This window comes from Folsomia candida, unplaced genomic scaffold, assembly GCF_002217175.1.
Source record: "Folsomia candida strain VU population unplaced genomic scaffold, ASM221717v1 Fcan01_Sc030, whole genome shotgun sequence".
NCBI classification, from domain to species: domain Eukaryota; kingdom Metazoa; phylum Arthropoda; class Collembola; order Entomobryomorpha; family Isotomidae; genus Folsomia; species Folsomia candida.
The window spans coordinates 1442470-1461014 of NW_019091222.1; the positions used below are offsets into that span (position 1 = coordinate 1442470).

At 37.2% G+C, this 18545-nt stretch overlaps 1 protein-coding gene across 1 annotated transcript; it reads right to left on the minus strand.

Moving 5' to 3' along the window:
• Positions 1-16327: 16327 nt before the first annotated feature.
• LOC110860255 lies at positions 16328-18120 on the minus strand. The gene is made up of 3 exons (XM_022109308.2): positions 17997-18120; positions 17247-17747; positions 16328-16818 (listed from the first exon to the last, which is right to left on the minus strand). The coding sequence occupies exons 1-3, from the start codon at positions 18064-18066 to the stop codon at positions 16454-16456; spliced, it is 936 nt and encodes a 311-aa protein (XP_021965000.1). The 5' UTR covers positions 18067-18120; the 3' UTR covers positions 16328-16453.
• Positions 18121-18545: the final 425 nt, after the last annotated feature.

Genomic DNA, 18545 nt, shown 5'->3' on the forward strand with positions numbered 1-18545 from the left:
GCCTAAATAATTTTGTTGTTTTTAAAACGGTGAACAATCAACGAGAAAAGCTATAATCTATATACAAATATTTACACATAACCTGTATGCAATGTCTGTAAAAACTATTATTACTAAAAAGAACAAATATTTATTTAGCAAGATTAAGGAATTATTCACTTTGAGAGATGAGACTTATTTTGAATTTTAATTAAACCTCAAATTTATTACGTTCCATCATCAAAAGTGCTTCTCTTTAGAACTAACATAGTAAAAAAATAATCCAAAATATACCCATAAAAATATTTCAGCTGAAATTTTATATTATATTTTCATATAAATGTTATATTTAATCACAAAGTCCACAAACCTGCTTGAGAAACCCGTTCCACCATCCATTTTAAAAATGTCAGCAAGCATTTTTTTGATACCTTTGTGTGAAAGTACTTTATTTCATAATTCTGTAAATTTTGCTTTAAACGGTTGTTTAAAAATTACACAACATGGGATAAATCTTATCCAATTGTTGAATCTGCGTCCACTTTACTCACATATTAGGAAATTTTCCTCGCTCCTTTCAAAACTTTGGCACCCCAAGCAACAAATTTACCGTATAAATCACCACCTTCTCAAAATACTTGACCTGAATCCCTCTCTCTAAATAGTACAGCCTCCCATAAAACAACATCCCACCAATCTCCATGGCCCTCATCGACTTCAACCTCCTCTTCATAATCCGCCTTTCCCACCCCGTACAAACCACCCACATCCAAACCTCCCAAACCCTTAGGACCCTCTCCGACCTCGTCTTCACCTCAACTCCCACCGCCAACCCGATCATTGCAACGACCACCACGAAAACATTCACCACGGGGAAATACGAGTAAAACCAGACCGGGAAATGATGGTACATTCGAATCGTGACGAACGTAAAGAGAACCGTGGCTCCCATCCCGATTAGAATAAACAAAACGACAAATAATTCCTGAAGACGGCGCATTTTCTCCAAAATGATGAATAATTTGACATATTCGAGCACCACGTGTGCAGACGCCACCTGTAGCATGTCCTGGAGAGCGCCGAGATGAGACAGATGAGCATTTTGAAGAAGGAGAAAACTATCATGAGCGGGAGCGCGTAGAGGCGGCAGCCTTCAAAGTGGGTTGCCATGACGACGTAGAGGAGGACGAGGTAGATGAGGAAGTGGGGGAGGGGGGTGAAATGGGCAATGGAGTGGAGGTGGAGGAGAGGGTCGAGGTTTAGAAAGGAGGACGCCGCGATTAGAATGATGGGAAAGAAGGTGAACTGGTAGATCATGGAGGACATGGCGAGCCAGAAAAGGTCAGGTGGTTGAGTACGTTTAGATCCTGTCAAAAGTTGTAAGAAGTTAAAAAAGTGCTACTCGCAAATTATAACTTATTGACGGAACTCACAAGAGCACGCAAATGTCGCATCGCAACAAAGTTCTAGCTTACCAACAAGTTTGTGGACTGCAATGTGAGTGACTAATTTTTGCAATTCGTAAATTATGAAATAAAATATTTTCTCATCATAAATTGGTGACAATTATGTCATACAAGTTCTAATTAACAGCAAAATATCCTAGATTACGTTAGATCTGCATATTTTGCGAAGATTTGCTGAGATATCAGATGCCTTTTAGTTCGCAAGGTTGGCAAAAGAATTTACATGCATTTTCATGGAAAATGTTCGCAAGTCTGGCAAACTTTTGCAAACTTTGTTGCGAAGCGATAATTCTAAGATTTTGCGAAGTTGTCGTGAGTTCCGTCGTTATAAGTTAGGAATAAACTCAGATGACGTGAAATGAAATAAGTTTGAAAGAGAATGAATGAACTTTGAATGACAAAGTTTTTTGAACAGGTACATATGCGTAACTTACAAAACGTTGATGATAAAATCATACCTTTTGATTCCACCTTTCTAAACTTGGCAAACAGAAGATTCCATCCATCCACAAATCGCTCCCCATGAATCATCAAAGCCAATCCGGCAGACAGATTGTAACACCACAGAAATAAAAGTATTACATGAACCATCAACACGGGCAGCGGAGACAACGTCGTCGATCCATGAAGGACCAGAAGGAGCAGAAAGGTTCCTGCCAAACAGTGCAGCCCGAACCCCCCGAGGACATTGAAGCACCAAAAAATTGATTTTTTCACACTTTTATAATAAACTAATTTTCTTTGAGCAGTTTTCCATTCGATGATCGGATGAGAAAATACTTGAAGGAATTTGTCGTACTGATCCAGTACAGAAATCATCTGATTTACTGCCATTCGAATGATGTAAAAGTGTTCTTATTTCGTAAAAACGTTCGATTATTATATTGAAAAAATCTAGTTTTCCAAATTTTAGCTATACATGGTGGACTAAATGCCACAATGGAAAATTTTTCAATGGGAAGAATTCGTAAATTTCCCTTAATTACGGAAAGTTTGAAAATTTACTGAAAGGTTTTGTCAAAACTGATAGAACACTGACGGCAAAATTTTTAAAATGTCGAATTTCAGGGACAAACTTGCGGTAGTTAATGGAAAAATTTCCGAATTTTTCTCATTGAAACTTTTTCCACTGACATATAAGCCACCCTGTATTATGTGATGTTGTATAAATTAGCTCGATTTTCTAATTCGGATAAATGTAATTTTCAGTATTGGCTAATATTCCTATTGTCGAGTAAGACCGTTGTGCATATTTGTAAAATTGAAGAAATGCAGTTTTCAAATTTTAACTGAAATTTTTAAGTATTCACTCATATGTAGAAACATTAGATTTTAAAAACCTTAGCTAAATTAGCGTTGCAATCTTAATCTTCATTTCTATCTGCTCAACCGTCTCAAATACACTGCCGCGCCCTTTCTAAAATTGGCAAAATAGTCATAGAAATTAAGAAATATTGCTTTATCATGTGAATTATTTATGTTTGTACATACATCTTATTTAAGCATGTAGAGAATGACTCCCATAAAAATTGGGCATACTGTTCCGGCTTAATTTTATGTGCAAGTTTATATTGATGGGAAACCACTTATCTTTGTCCAAGGTTTTCTCAGCCCAACTTCGATTATCTAAGAAAGTGTTGGACACTTTGGCGAAAATGTGTTTGGCGAAGAATAATCGTCATGACAAATGCTATCGGACGAAAAAATTCACCTCACCTACTGCATTTTTAGCGCAATATTTGGAAGGTTCCATTTGACGAAAACAGTCACGTATTTATGGCGAAAAAGACTATATGAGTATGCCAATTTATTATGATAATATTTAGTATAAAGTGCGTAACACTACACCAATTGAAGTGAATATGGCGTCCATTTGCCCAAATTTTCTTTCAGGAGTTTTGCATTTTCACCAAATGTACTCATGCTGTCGATATCGGTTGCTTTTAACACATTTGTTTTACTGTTTTAACGAAAATTTATTTTTCCCAAATCGCATTTCGCCAAACTGTCTAGCACCTTATTCAAATTGCAGAAAATAAAAGCATTTCATATATTACCCTATGAAATGTTGGCTTTTCATTAGGAATTTAACCCTTTTTATTTAAATATTCAAGGCAAGCTACAAAGACTAGGGTTAAGACATTCTACATATTTACATATTTGCATTCACGTACATATGCAAATATATTATACTTGATTACTTATTAATAAATAGATATGCACGTTTCAAGGCTACCCTATTAAGCGAATCGAAGCTAAATAAATATTTACGTACATATGTATGTATATTAAGCTAATCATAGTTATCTACATATTTATGTTCGGGGTTATTCTTAAAATAATATTCAAATCGATAAATAAAGTCTAAAATCTTTCCTTAGAGTTTCCTTCTTCCTACAACTCCTCGTGTTCCAATTATTCCGTGAAAGAGTACCCTGTTAATCAAATTCAACCATTAAACTAATTAACAAAGGAACTGAAATTACCAAATGTGATTAACCGCCAGGCACCAGCTTTTTTTCGTTAATCATATTCATTTATTAAACCCGTATGCATTTTTGTCACTAGACTACATATCTACAACACATTCCCTATGGTGGCTTGAAAAAGGGTTCCATTATTGTTAGTGGTAAAAATGTGTCCTTTTGTTGGAAGTAAAAGGATCAGATTAAACTTATCGTTGTACCAGTTTAGGAACAGAGTTGGGAAAAATCCAGATTAGGGATAGGTGATTATTAATCCGGATTAGAATTAGTTAATCCACAATCCTTAATCCAGTGAGGACAAAATTTCAAAACTAATCCCTAATCCTTAATCCACGATTCCGTCCTTATCAAACTAATCCTAATCCCAACAAAAAATTTTGAAAGTAATCCTTTATCAAAAACTAATCATGATTCGGGATTAATTTTTGTCACAAAATCCTCTAGTTGAACATTTATTGCAAGATTATCTCGCCCAATTTGCATATATCAACACTATTATTCTAGTGGTACAACGAGTCATTTATTCGGCTTAAACTTTTCAAGCATTATTGTAAGCTGTACAACTAAGATCCCCGGGCTAAATTAATTAATGTCATGAATTAATTCCCACTAACTCTTCCTAATTAAACCTTCACTCCTGATATTTCTACCCTTTAAAATAAAAATGGATCAAGATAATTTTGTGTACCATAAATTAAGTGCATATAAAGCGTTATAGTTCATACGTACATATGCACCTTCATTATAATCGGCTGGATATGTACTTCTTCGTTGTATTTCCAATTTATGAAATTTGTTACTTTCTCCATGTTTTTATGTAGTCCGTTTTAAGACTTAATAAATCAAAACTAATCCCTAATCACAAAGCTAATCCGAATTATTTAATTCTAATCCTTAATCCAAGTTTTTCTTCCAAAAAAACTAATCCCTGGAAAATCTAATTTCGGAAAAGAGACCAAATATAATTCTAATTCTAATCCAACAATCCCGAGAAACTAATCATTAATCCCTAATCCGGAGCAAAAAAAAAACATTTAATCACCCAACTCTGTTTAGGAATAATTTTGTGCTTAGAAAATCTAACCGGGCAAAGGTATTTGCCTTCAGGTGAATCCCAACCTGTCGCGTACGTTAGAAGTGCAGCCATTTGTTATACAATAGATGCCGTACATAAAGGATGTGATTGATTTTCGGGAAATTATGTAATGATGCATGATTGATAAAACTAAACTCTAAACTGTAATTTGTGATGTAATTCAATTACGTAATTTGTAATTGTAATTGAAGTGACATTTTTTAAGGGAAGTAATTGTAATTAGTAATTGAGTTTCTTGAGTAATTGTAATTGTAGCGAAAACAAGGTTGTTATTGTAATTACAAAATTTGTAATTTACCTTCCAAGTAATTTAGCCAGCTCTGCTAGATATGTATAGCCCCACTACACTACACCTATGTCAACTACACGTATGTCCATAATTGTGCAGGTTATAAATAAATTCTTCTCCCAGGGAAACTCGCCCCAATCTCACTCTATTTCTAGATCGGCGTAGAACAGTTACATGTTTACATGGTTCCCTGACCAGTCAATCTCTTCACTGTCTCGCATTCTAACTGATGCTAACTATTTATTTAAACCCACCTATACATCCTACTGACTGCCTTCATTACTGCCGTGAAGGACTGATTAATTGTAAGTTTCACATCAAATGTAGTGTAATTATTTTTAGCAAATTATTCAAATAAGATCTAAAATCGCTACACTGCATCTACACTCTATTATACTTTGTGCCGCACCTTATGCGAATTTTGTTAAATACACTGTCACTATGACAAACCAGTTACTGCAGAGTTTTTGACAAATTAAACTGCGTGGTAACAAATCCTCACCGGCTGGGGACCACCAAGGTGACATGTATAATGAGCGGTATAAATTATCACCAGTTCTTTTTTGCACCATAACTACTTAGCCAAAAACTTATAAATTTAAGGGCAGGGAACGTACATTCTACGCTCTTGTTAAGCTTGAAATAAGCCACCCACAACCATCCATCCACTTTTTTGATCACCTAATATATGGACGTTCCCTACAACAGCCTTTATTGTCATTTGAAACTTACCATTTGTCCAATGCGCAGGTAACAATGGCCGTCGCATTTAGCACCAATTTCTCCACGGATGTCGCCCACTCTGACAAAACGGTGTCCCCCACCTTCTCCACGATTTTGGAAAGTGGTGCCTATTTTCGCGAGTTTACATCCTATTTAAGTCACTACTGATACCGTCATTGACGTCAAATTGATAATTTAACTAGATGAACAAAATAATCATCCCGCAGCTCTAAGGAACGCGACAAAGTTGGTTGCATACCAAGTCTGATTAAGTTTGTAAATTTGGATGGACATAAGATTTCAAATTATTAACCAATTAGCATTTAGATACATATATCAACTAACATCTAATGATAAATTATAAATTATAAATGTTGGAAAAATTGCACAAAAAACCAACAAAATTTTGAAATACAAACCAATTTTTGATTTTTGATTCCCCGACCAACCGAGTGGACACAGGCAGTAGCCACGTGGTAATTCTAATCGTAAAAATACATACACTTAAAGATTTAAAAATACAAATTTTGACTGAAATAGTTGTTCAGTTTGATAGCGAGGGATTTTTACACATTTCCAATTAAATTTGAAGTTACTACCAATTAAATTTAATTAAAATAGACTAAAAAATAAATAAATTTAGAGGAGCTCGTGCAAGAGCAAATCCTCCTCGGTTGGACGGGGAATATCGTGTCCCAAAAGACGAGCACCTTTACGGCAGCAAAATTAAGAACCTTGATCCAAACCGCGTACCGTGCGGGGTTAGCTCGTCTCAGGGAAAGTAGCGGGATAACGGATAAAGATGTCATTCGGGGGGAAGATGTCCAGGTTGGAAGGGAGACTGGATCGATGCATTTAATGGGATGGTTAATCGGGAGGAAAAGTGGCGAGAGGGTGACGGTGATGGAGATGATGACTGCATAATTCTAGAAGAAGAACAGGGTCCGGCCGTCTTGGCGCAACATTTGGACAACGTGGTAGAAGCGATTAAAACGGCTTGTGACTAGAATGGGGGACAAGTTCTCAACGTGACATGGACACCGGCGGAGAGCGGGCTCAATAAATTGATCACGGTCACGGTCCGGATATAAATCAGGGTGGCTGACCGGATTTTGCTTTGTATTCGAAGCAAATGTCAATCATCTTTATGTATTTGTATCGTACTTGTGAACAATCGAATTTTAATATACACATAAAAGGTTCCATTGTGAAATAAAAACTGGGAAAAAAAGTTCGCTCATATTTCACTTAAGGTAATCCATTATTGAAACCTCGGAATATGGGGTGCATTTAATTAGAGATTTCGAAAATTTCCTTAGCAGAGGCTTGCTTTAAAAAAATCATATTTTCAAAAAGTTGTGATTTAGGTCGGACGTGATGAGGCAAAAAGGTCTCAAAAATCACAAAGGCTTTGTTAATCAAGTAGGTATTTCAATATTGAGGCAAAAACATTTAACGTAAAAAAGTATGCATGCATATCATGCAGGATGATTACAGATCATCCTTGTCAATTCAATCATTCAGGACGGGCATACCAAAACTGAAATGGCCAAAACTGAATTGAGAATTCAGTTTTTGCTTCTGAACTTTATAGATCCCACTCTTGCTTCACCTCTGGCGGAGATATTGCTGACCTTGGTTCTAATCACTGTCCAAAAAGCCGTCCAAAATGTCCAAAATGTCCAAAATGGCAAATGTTCAAAAAATGTCAAAATGTCCAAAAAAAGTCAAAATGTTCAAAAAATGTCAAAATGTCCAAAAAATGCCAAAATTCTCAAAAAAATGTCAAGATGTCAAAAAAATGTCAAAATGTTCAAAAAATGTCAAAATGTCCAAAAAATGCCAAAATTCTCAAAAAAATGTCAAGATGTCAAAAAAATGTCAAAATGTTCAAAAAATGTCAAGATGTCAAAAAACACATTTTGGCGTTTTTGTGCATTTTGGACATTTTGGACGGCTTTTTGGACAGTGATTTGAACCTTTGTGAAGAGTGGGATCTATGAAGGTCAGAAGCAACAAAATCCCCGTTTGTTAAAGCATTGAGAAAACTCCTAGACTTGCGTTACTAAAATCGTCATTACCTTTTCAAATGTGGTTTTAACATGGAAATTTGTAGAAATAATTGTAGAGTTCTGTACTGGTAGAGGGCGGCCCACTTTTTATTCTGAGTACTGTTTCTGAAAAAATACATAAATTTGTAAAACCAATCAGCATCTCGGGTAGGTTGGTATGAATAACTAGTTAAATGGGTATGAATCAGAGGTCAACGCCGAGAACTTTGTCCGCGGCGCTGATTTTCGTCGCGGCGCATCATGTGACGTCACAATGTTAAAGGAATCTGAATTAGGATTTAATAGTGCCGCCGTTTGGCGGCGCTCCAGCGTATGATCGGCGGCGTAGACCTTTGGTATGAATATACAGATCGGTTCAAGAATAAGATGATAGGGTATTTTTTCCAGAATTTTAGTAGGTATACTGGGTAAATCGTTTGACACTAAAACCTGCGTTTTAAAATTATTTCCTTCAATTTTTTTGAAGAATCTATGGCAAGGAAATATTAGAGACCTGGTGAAATCCTGTATTGTAATGTGTATCCTACCGTGAGTACAATCTATCCAGAAAATTATTTCAAAAATCGAAAGAGATGGAGATCTGAAATATACTTGTAAATACGCTGGAAGGTTTGAACGTGGAAGCCCCCGAATTGAGTAAAAAGTACTCATAATTCTGTCGCATGGGGTTGCGAGAATTTTACCATATAATCTAACTAGGGGTGATCCCGTATTTCAATTTCCCTACTGTAGAATTAGTATACAATCTTCATCTACAGTCCACAATACAGTCTACATTCGAAGTATGTAGAGATTTTCTCCATGTCTCTATTAATTTTTCTTCCAAAACTTGAAACGTTGCTAGGCATTTTAATGGATTGTATCGATAAATCAATCCATATTTCTGAACCACTCACGTGCTCCCGTGTGAAAACCGTGCCATAAATGCTGCATAATCCTTGTGCATATAAAAAACGTGTAACATTGTGCAGAAAAATTTTATTGGTTGCATTATGCAGAATAGCCTGAGCATAATTATGTCTAATTCGACATATTTTCTACCCATTATCACCCGGCATAATTTTTTGTGTATATGTACAATTCAACCAATTTTGTGCATACAAGTTTGCCAAATTTGTGCAAAAAAAATCGACCAAGATTTTCATACGGGTTTATTTACTTTACCTGTCCATCACTGCGAGAAGCAAGAGTTTGACTTCCCCTGGGTACATGAGAACCAGCATGATCGCAGCAGCGACAATCCCACTGGCCGCGAACCATGTGTAGAATTCAAAAAGAGCGATAACTAGCCTAAAAAGGTATCCTGAATTTCCATCGTCCCCCCAAGATGTGCAGGGCAGAAGGATCAAGCCACTTAGAATCGGCGGCATGCAAGGGGCCACCAAGCTCAGGAGGAACATTGCAATGGGAAAAATTATAACACTCGTTGTGCAGCACATAGATCGGATATTTTGCGTACTCCGGCCTCCGCGTCCTCCGGCCTCCGGCCCATACCGCGTACTCCGGCCTCTGCGTACTCCGGCCTCTGCGTACTCCGGCCTCTGCGTACTCCGGCCTCCGCGTACTCCGGCCTCCGGCCTCTACCGCGTACTCCGGCCTCCGCGTACTCCGGCCTCCGGCCTCTACCGCGTACTCCGGCCTCCGGCTAATCCGCGTACTCCGGCCTCCGGAGTACGCAATTCGTACTCCGGAGGCCGGAGTACTCGGACCTATGGTGCAGCATGCCCCCATTAAGACAAAATATCGGGTTATATTGCCCTTTTTGGGAGGAGGTCCTGCTAGTTAATTAAAATAATATACAGGGTAGTTTAAATGTTAGGTTACAATGGAAAATTTGTCAATGAGAAAACCCCTTAAATCTCAATTAGTTACAAGATTTTGGATTTAGATTTTATCATTATTATCAAAACTGATGGAACACTGATGACAAAATTCTTAAAATGGTGAATTCTAGTGACAAAATTTCGGTAAATAATGGAAATTTATGAAGTGTTTCTATCGTAGAATTTTCCATTGTAACCAGACATTTAAAGCACTCTGTACAGGGTGGCTCAGAAATATCGGTCAAGAGAGCCAATCCACACCAAAATTCATTCAATTTGCAGGTAAAAGATTAAAACTAATTGCAACAATTTAAAAAAATCCAGAACACTCAATTTATGTAGTGATTCAATGCCTGGAAACTTGGGGAACAATTGGCTCCCTTTTTAACATATTGCTGAACCACTCGGTACTTATATCTTTCATTAATAAGTAGATGTAATTACCCATTAGACAATAGGATTCTATCAGTAATGACGAGTTCAAAAGAATAATGATTTCTTTTTCGACCCGGTTGACGTGTCGAAGGGCAAACACAGTCGAATTAAAGAGTAGTATACAGTACGTCATGAAAATATATTTCCAGTTTTCAACAAGGTCGGAATGATTGAAGAATAGATTTTTAGTACAGTTTAGGGACAGGATTAGATGCAAAAGTTGTACAGACAGGGCCAGGACTCGAGGGGAATATGCGAGCCAATTGGATTTATAACGTTTAAAGGCTTTCCCGTCGAGAATCAGGATAAATTGGTTGAATTTGAGGGAAAGTTTGGTGATAAAGAATAATAAGGGGATAGTGGATTCAGAACGGGAAGGGAACCACAAATTTCTTATGTCGGCAAGGAAAGGATGCATTTTATTGGTACTGCGATGTCACGTTCTTGTCTTTATGAAGTTTGGAATTAAATAGAGGCCGCTTAAAGTTGTTGATATGCATATATCTAAGTATATTTGTAGCAAACTTTTTAATTTAAAAAAAACTTCAATCGATTATTTGATTCGGTTGTATATTGTCGTACTAATTCTAAAAAGACTTAAGTGCAGTCGATGGTTAATTCTAAAAAGACTTAAGTGCAGTCGATGTTTAATTTTAAAAAGACGTAAGCGCACAAATAAAACTAGTACAGAGATTTACGTGCAAGTATGTATGTATTTACTTATGGCTATGTCTTGCCAAAACCATTCTTTATATATCGCGAGATTTAGACATAAGTAAATACATACTTGGACATACGTCTTTTTAAAATTAAACATTGACTACACTTAAGTCTTTTCAGAATTAACCATCGACTGCACTTAAGTCTTATTAAAATTAAGGATCCACTTCACTTAAGTCTTTTTAGAATTAGTACGACGATATTTAGTTTATTCTTATTTACGTCACATAGTTGGGGGTATTCATTACGACGTTGGCAACTTCGCAAAAAATAAAGTTCGCAATTTATTTGCTTGGAGAATGTTTCCTGAATTTGGGCATCTCCAAGGCTGGTTTAAGATGGTTAAATATGTTTCTAAAAATTTGTCGTTATGCAAACATGCGAACTCATGATGAGATGGACCCGTATGGATAATTGGAATTTTCTATTTGTAATAAAGCATTATATTGATTTGCAAATATCGTGAATTTGCTGCCTTTTTCTGGATATTAGACCCATTTAAAGGGCGCACTTTAAATAAGGATATATTTCCAACATGATTCCCTATTATGAAAGGAAAATTGCTTGAAGTGATTAAATTGTTAAATGTAATGAAAAAGAATTGTGTTTTTAAAGATATTACCTTCAGATAAGCTAGACCTTGTTTGGGGATAAATTTTGATTAAAAGTTCAATTTAAGTCGGGATATTACATATGATTCGCTTAAGAATGAAGCGAACAAATTACACACACATAATATGTGTTTGTAGTTTGTATATTAAACAAAACAAAACAGAAAATTTATTTAAACAAAATTTTGGTCAGATCGAGACAAAGGTTGAAGCTAATTATTCTTTGGGTAAAATTGCACTATAGCGGCCTAGCTCGGATTTGGCTGAATTTTTTTTTGGGAATACCCTATGGTCCCCTGAGCAAGAAAATACCTTTTTTTCGCGGCGGTCTTGAAAAATAAAATTCCTAGAAATTTTTGAAATTTTGTATAAAAATCATTTTTTTGTCTCTGATTTTCATGAAAATCATTTTCCAGACTAATTGAAGTATCCTGAGCAAGAATCTGAAGGAATTTTTGAAAAATATTAAACAACTAAAAAGTTACAAATTTTTGAAATTTTGTGCAAAAATTACTTTTTGTCCCATATTGGGATATTGTTCGTATTTAAGCGAGCGAAGCGAGCAGGTTAGGTTAGGTTAGGTACGCGGAAAGCGTGGAATGTTTGTCTAGCCTACTACCTAGGAAATCTAGCTAGTAGTATTACCTAGGAAAGCTAGCTAGTAGTGCTACCTAGGAAAGCTAGCTAGGATAAGTGGAAACTAGAAATCTCATCTTATCCCGAAAATCTGATGTTACCCCAAAAATTTATACCGTTGGGAAAAGTGAGACAAAGTCTTTGAATTCTCTGAAACGTCCAAGACAAATAATTTTTGCACACTACTTGAAACATTGATAACTTTTTTACTATTTAATATTTTTCAAAAATTCCTTCAGATTCTTGTTCAGGATACTTCAATTAGTCTGGAAAATGATTTTCATGAAAATCAGAGACAAAAAAAATGATTTTTAACAAAATTTCAAAAATTTCTAGGAATTTTATTTTTCAAGACCGCCGCGAAAAAATGGTATTTTCTTGCTGAGGGGACCGTAGGGTATTCCCAAAATTTCAGCCAAATCCGAGCTAGGCCGCTATAGTGCAATTTTTCCTTCTTTGCTTCGAATGGTCGAAACACCGCTTTGAAAGTGGCACCTTCCGCCCATCCTAAAGAAGCTTTTTTCAGGCGCCCCCACCAGACATCTATTTTATGGTCTCTTTTGAACGATATGAGTGTAAAACGCTCATATTGTTTTTCATAACATTTTTTACACATTTTTACAAGACGAGTTTGAAATTTGGAACTTTAGAAAATACTTTGGTATTATATTACTTCTTTATTAATCGACTGGAAAAATCTTTCACTAATACATCTACTTTTACTGAACACGTTGAAGGGATCTTGTAAACTGTAAAGTTTTGTGATTTTTCAATTTTTTTGAAAATCGCCCACCCATGCAGGCCCCGATTTAGGGGTGGGCAACCCGGGCAGTTTCCCGGGGCGCCAAATCCCAGGGGGGCGCCGTAAGGCGCCCGAGTTTACACTAGATATAATTGAATTCTAATTTCTATCAATAAGTATATAGATAGTTAAGTCTAAATCTAAATGTAATAAAATAAACTTCCAATTAAGTTTGAAGCAACGCAGAAACAGAAAATTCAGTGTCAATCTTGTATGAAATTTTGCATAAAAATTTCAAGCAAAATAATAAAAGTGCAACTGCACTAGCCAATTTAGTTTTATGCTTAGTTTTTCAAAACTTCTGTAAGTTTAAAAAATATATCTAATATTTAATGTGCATATGAAATTTACGGGAACCCATTTGGAGTGATTTTTTTATTTGTCAAGGTGATAAACCAATTTGTATGAATGAAATGGTTTTCTCCGATTTTGGTTTGACTAATTTATTGAGTACGCGTCTATAATTGCCCCGTGACGTGGTGGTGGTTGCCATGGAGATGACGGGGAGGGAATTTGGGTGCGCGTCGTTCTTTGTCTTAAGTCGTAGTAAGTAAGTAAGTAGAAATAGTCAGTCACTTGGAGTTTAGCAATCGTCTAAGTCAGTCAAGTCGTATTTTAGTCGTCGTGGTAGGCAGTCAAGTTTAGGAATTGTTAGTTCTTTTTTGCTGCACACGATCAATTTGTAATTAAATGTAAGTCACCAATCAACTCGTGTTGTTCCAGAGCTCTGAATTGTGTGGACTTTATTAATAATCGTTTAAATAAAATCTAGTTTAAGTAGATAAATTCAACGTTTAATTCACTCGCCACTTTCTTTAATTCCAACGAGCAAGGCACACTTAAATATCTAGTAAAGACACTATACTTCGGGTAGAAGATAGCTTGGTTTTTACAACGCTTTCCCGCTACAATCTCCAAGCATTTCCTAGAAATATATTTGTTACAGTGATTAGCCTGTCTGCCATAAGAGCAGAAAAATTTGTCCAGGAGCTCGGTCGTGCAAGCAGACTTAAAAATCCAGCAACCGAAAAATAGTAACAAAGAGACAAATCCAGCTCTCCATATCCAAAGGCAACACAAATGTATCAATCCCGCTTCCTCCCGGGGATGGAGGGTTGGTAATCGTTACGAACTTGATGTATACGAGGTCTACTTGATAAACATAATCATTCGACAGGGCTTCCGCAGTTTTGTGGAATAAGGCTAAGCCAAAATTTCTTTGGTTTGTTACATTGTAATCCTTTTGGTACTCTTGCAGTGATAAATTATACTTTTCCGCAATTGTGGCAACAGGACAGAAATCAGGATACTGTTGATACTCTTGATCAGGGAGTCTTACTACTCCCCCGTGAAGCAGGCCGCACTTGACATCTACCTTGTCATTAACGAATACCAAGTATTTATGCATGTCCCTGTTTTTGGCTGCCCAGATTTGCGAGATGTTTGAGAGGGAGGTTATAGTGTCGGGTTGGGAGAAGATACTGACAGGGTCACACGTCAAACATGGGATGAATAGAGGAGAGCTGATACCGTCTAGAAATAGTATGAGCTTTGCAGACCTTATGAATCGAGCTATGGGGGCAAAAGTGGCTACATCGCGGTGAATTCCTGTTCTAGCAAAAATGTAGTTTGGTCGAAAAACAATTTCGACGTGATGAATAGGGTATTCAGGTTTGTGACGCGTAAATTCATACCCTTTGGCGTTGTCTAGCGGGATAAAAATGACCTGATGTCGCCTTACTTTTTCCAGAATCGCCTCGTGCAAGTAGAATTTGCCAGACAAGATGAGGTCTGATGGCATTCGATAAAGGAGACGGATCGGCGTATTTAGATTTTCGGCCATTACTGAACCAAAATAAGTGAAATCAAAGCCGACATCTGCTGAATTATTACACTGCTGAGTGAGTACGAATGTTAAATCGGCCTCGAGAAACAATCCTTCCCAAACGGACGCACCCGCCGAGCAATGTAGACGTACTGCAACGTACAGGACGAAGATCAAGTTAGTTGGCAACATCATTAATCCGGCTGGGCCAATTGAGGGGAAAGTTATAACAAACCACGTAGTTGAGCACGAAAAATTTACAAGCATCTACGTAGAACTTTGCATGAAATGTGTACGCATATCTTCTGGTAATTAATTCATCGTCCACTTCTACCAAGGTGTATATCTTTTCAATTCTCCCATTTTCAAATTATGATGCACACATATGTAGTGTTGGTCAGGGATAAAATCAGGGAGCTGCCGTCGAATATGATAATACCCATAAAGTATTACCCTTTAGGTTTCAAGGCTCTACAAAAATTTCCGGTTGCTATAAGCCTAGCATTTCGACCGTCCTTCGCTAACAATCGAAAGCAGAATGTTAAAATTTCCTGTTGATGAATATTCAGTTCATTTCCTTTGGCACGTAAGTTTTGCATCATTACTCGCTGCATAAATGTTAAAATTCTTTTAATTTCCAAGCGGAAACGTCGTCCACATGAAAATGCTATGTTAGGGAACGTCCATGTGTTACATCATCAAAAATTTGCAGAATTCAATTCTTTGCCTGTCCAACTCAAATTGAAGCTCACGCGAGTAAGGTAGCCGATGCAAACCCAGCTCTTTGATGGCGTAAGGTAGATATGCACGTATCGGAAACGGCGTTCAATATTTGTAGCAAAAAACAAGAACAAAGGCGAGCGTGGCAACTTATGTAAATAAGTACAGAAACAGTCTCACTAATTGCTCCCCACACTCATTTCTCCAGGCAGCAGGACAGCAATTTGAAGGGTTTGATTAGTTTTCTACTTTATAAGCTTGTTCAAACTATGTGCCAGGGTATACATATATGTATCGAAATATCTATAAAATGAGTATTTTACATGTGAATAAATAATAAGGACGAATTAATATGTATACCTATCGACTCAACTACTTAAAATGCGATAGTGTGAGGTGTATCCCTCTGATTTGGTTGACATTTTGAAACTACTTGGTCAATGTTTATAGTGGATAGGCCTGACGGAATTTTGGAACTTGTTGACTTCATGTTTGTCCACAATTTGACGGTATTTGAACCAACTCCAAGTTTTCCAGCAATCTCTTTCACATGCAATGTCCCCCAAAACCGTGTGGGTGAACAGAATGGGGATTCAAGCATTAAGTTTGTTAGCAAAAATCATAGAAATTACTGCCAATAAGTTATTGTTATTGCCGGTTATATAGTATAATTTTATTTAAATTATTGACAATCACATAACGAACCGGCTTAAATTATGAAAAAGTTTAATCGATACAATTCTTTTTCAACAAAATTTAGTCATTACTTTTTACAATCGCTCCCATATTCTCACAGCCATATTTCGTGGACGAGTCTCGGACCCAGTATTTCGAAAACGTATGCTATCGTCATGCGTATTTGTGGATGCAGCGTGCCCGGTGAGCAGATATTCGGAATATCCAGAGCTCGGAACTGTAACGCTGGAGGTCGAATTAACCGTAGATGCATGAGTTACTGTAGTGAGCCTATTGCTGCTTTCATCTTGTACTGTACCAAAGGCAGCAGCTGTACCTCCCTCTGTTCGGAAAAACAAGCCTGCGTAACTATCCGACACGTTGCGCCAGATTAGATTTGGCCATAACGTTTGTGGCGAGGGATGCAGTGGCAGTTGGACGTAGATGAAACCAATTGGAACTAAAATAAAACAAACAATTTTCTTTCTAAGACAAACAAACGTAAACGCAAATAAGAAACTAGCTTCATACTCATTTCACCCCAACCACTCCTATGACATCGAGGGAAACTTAATTTCATGGTATTTCATCTATAGATTCAATTTTTGTAAAAATCTCATTTTGCCCCGACCACACCCCTGGTGTCAAGCGGTGTGGCCCGGCTGCCCCCAAAAGCAGATAGGATCCTCCTTCTAGGGTCATATATATGATGGCGAAAACAGATTTCAATTTGCTACTTAATAATTAGCAACGAGAGTGTGGCAAAATTCGGATTGCGACTAATTATGCGTTAGAAAAGTCTAAATACACAATTTAGCAACAACCTATGCATGTAGTAATTGTTACTTGTTATATACATATTCTTGCACAATTGTTTTGTACCCTTACCCGGATTGTCTCGTAGCTGGAACACTATATCTTGAAGCTCTGGAACTGTCAGCATGGGCTTCTTTTCGCAAACGACTAAATTTCTTTTCGAACAGGGAACGTCCTTCCATTTTCCATCGTCAGTAGCTCCAATTTCCCGTCGTCCCGACTTGGGTGACATCTCCATGCAGAGATTCTCTGCCGTTTGATTTGTGGGATATCCGTCGTCCCAGTTGAGGAAGGACATGGAGTCGCCGTCCTCCCAGACAAAATGGGTGGTGTTGAATCGGACGCCATCTAACCAGATGCTGTTCAGCACTCCAAGTTCTTGGAAGAGCCAGCTGTTCATAAAATCCTGCTCAGGTTGTGACTTTATCGATAGCAGACTTGCCGTGTTGACGGGTTCAGTAGGTATAGAGGCGCACGTCAGAGTAGCCACGTCCTTGTTTTCAAAGTTGTCGTAGAATCTAAGACATTTTGAATTTTCGAAAGGCGTCCAACCGTCGCCACAGGATACGGCGGCTAAATATTGGATTGATGGAGGATTAAATTTATTGATATAACGTCGTACTAATTCTAAATAGCGCTAAGTTCCATCGATGCTTAATTCTAAATAGACCTAAGTTCCATCAGTGCTTAATTTTAAAAAGCCATATGTCCAATAGTTTAACAAGTACTCTAGACCTTTTTAACATTAAGCATCGATGGAAACTAGGGCTATTTAGAATTAGAACACGATAATTAAATTAATTGAATTTTAAATGTGCTGACCTGTTGGCTCAAATTGGTGACACAGTACCAGAAGGGTGACGAAGTAAACGGCCTTCGTGCTGAGAGACATGTTGAATTGTGTGATGCGTTTATGCCAATGATTTCAACTGGGTGGATCCCATCCATTTTATATCCGCAATCTTGCTTGCATTCTGCGAATTATGATAAGCGACCAGGATGTTATATAAGCTAACAAAAAATTTTCGTCAGACTATCGATGAATGTCACTTCGGTGAACACGTCAAGCAATCGGGATTGTTATTTGGGAAATTACCAAGTATTTATTAAGGGGTGAAACCCCTTTATAAGATTGATATGTCCGTCCGTCCGTCCGAGCGATAACTCAAGAACGGATTAACATATTGACTTGAAATTTGGAACATAAATACTTGATACAAAAACAAAGGTCAAGTTCGAAGATGGGCACTGTAGGTCAAACCCTTCAAGGTCAAAAGGTCACAAAGGGGTTAAATTACATATATATGTCAATTTGACATGAAATTTAACCCCGAATTCAATGGTGACATCCGTTTTGACCTCAAAGGTCAC

Coding starts and splice junctions, on each gene's coding strand:
- LOC110860255 (XM_022109308.2), bottom strand. CDS start 18,066: ATGTCTCTCAGCACGAAGGCCGTTTACTTCGTCACCCTTCTGGTACTG. Junction 17,748..17,996: donor TCACCAATTTGAGCCAACAG/GTCAGCACATTT, acceptor TCCAATATTTAG/CCGCCGTATCCTGTGGCGAC. Junction 16,819..17,246: donor CCAGCTACGAGACAATCCGG/GTAAGGGTACAA, acceptor GTTTTATTTTAG/TTCCAATTGGTTTCATCTAC.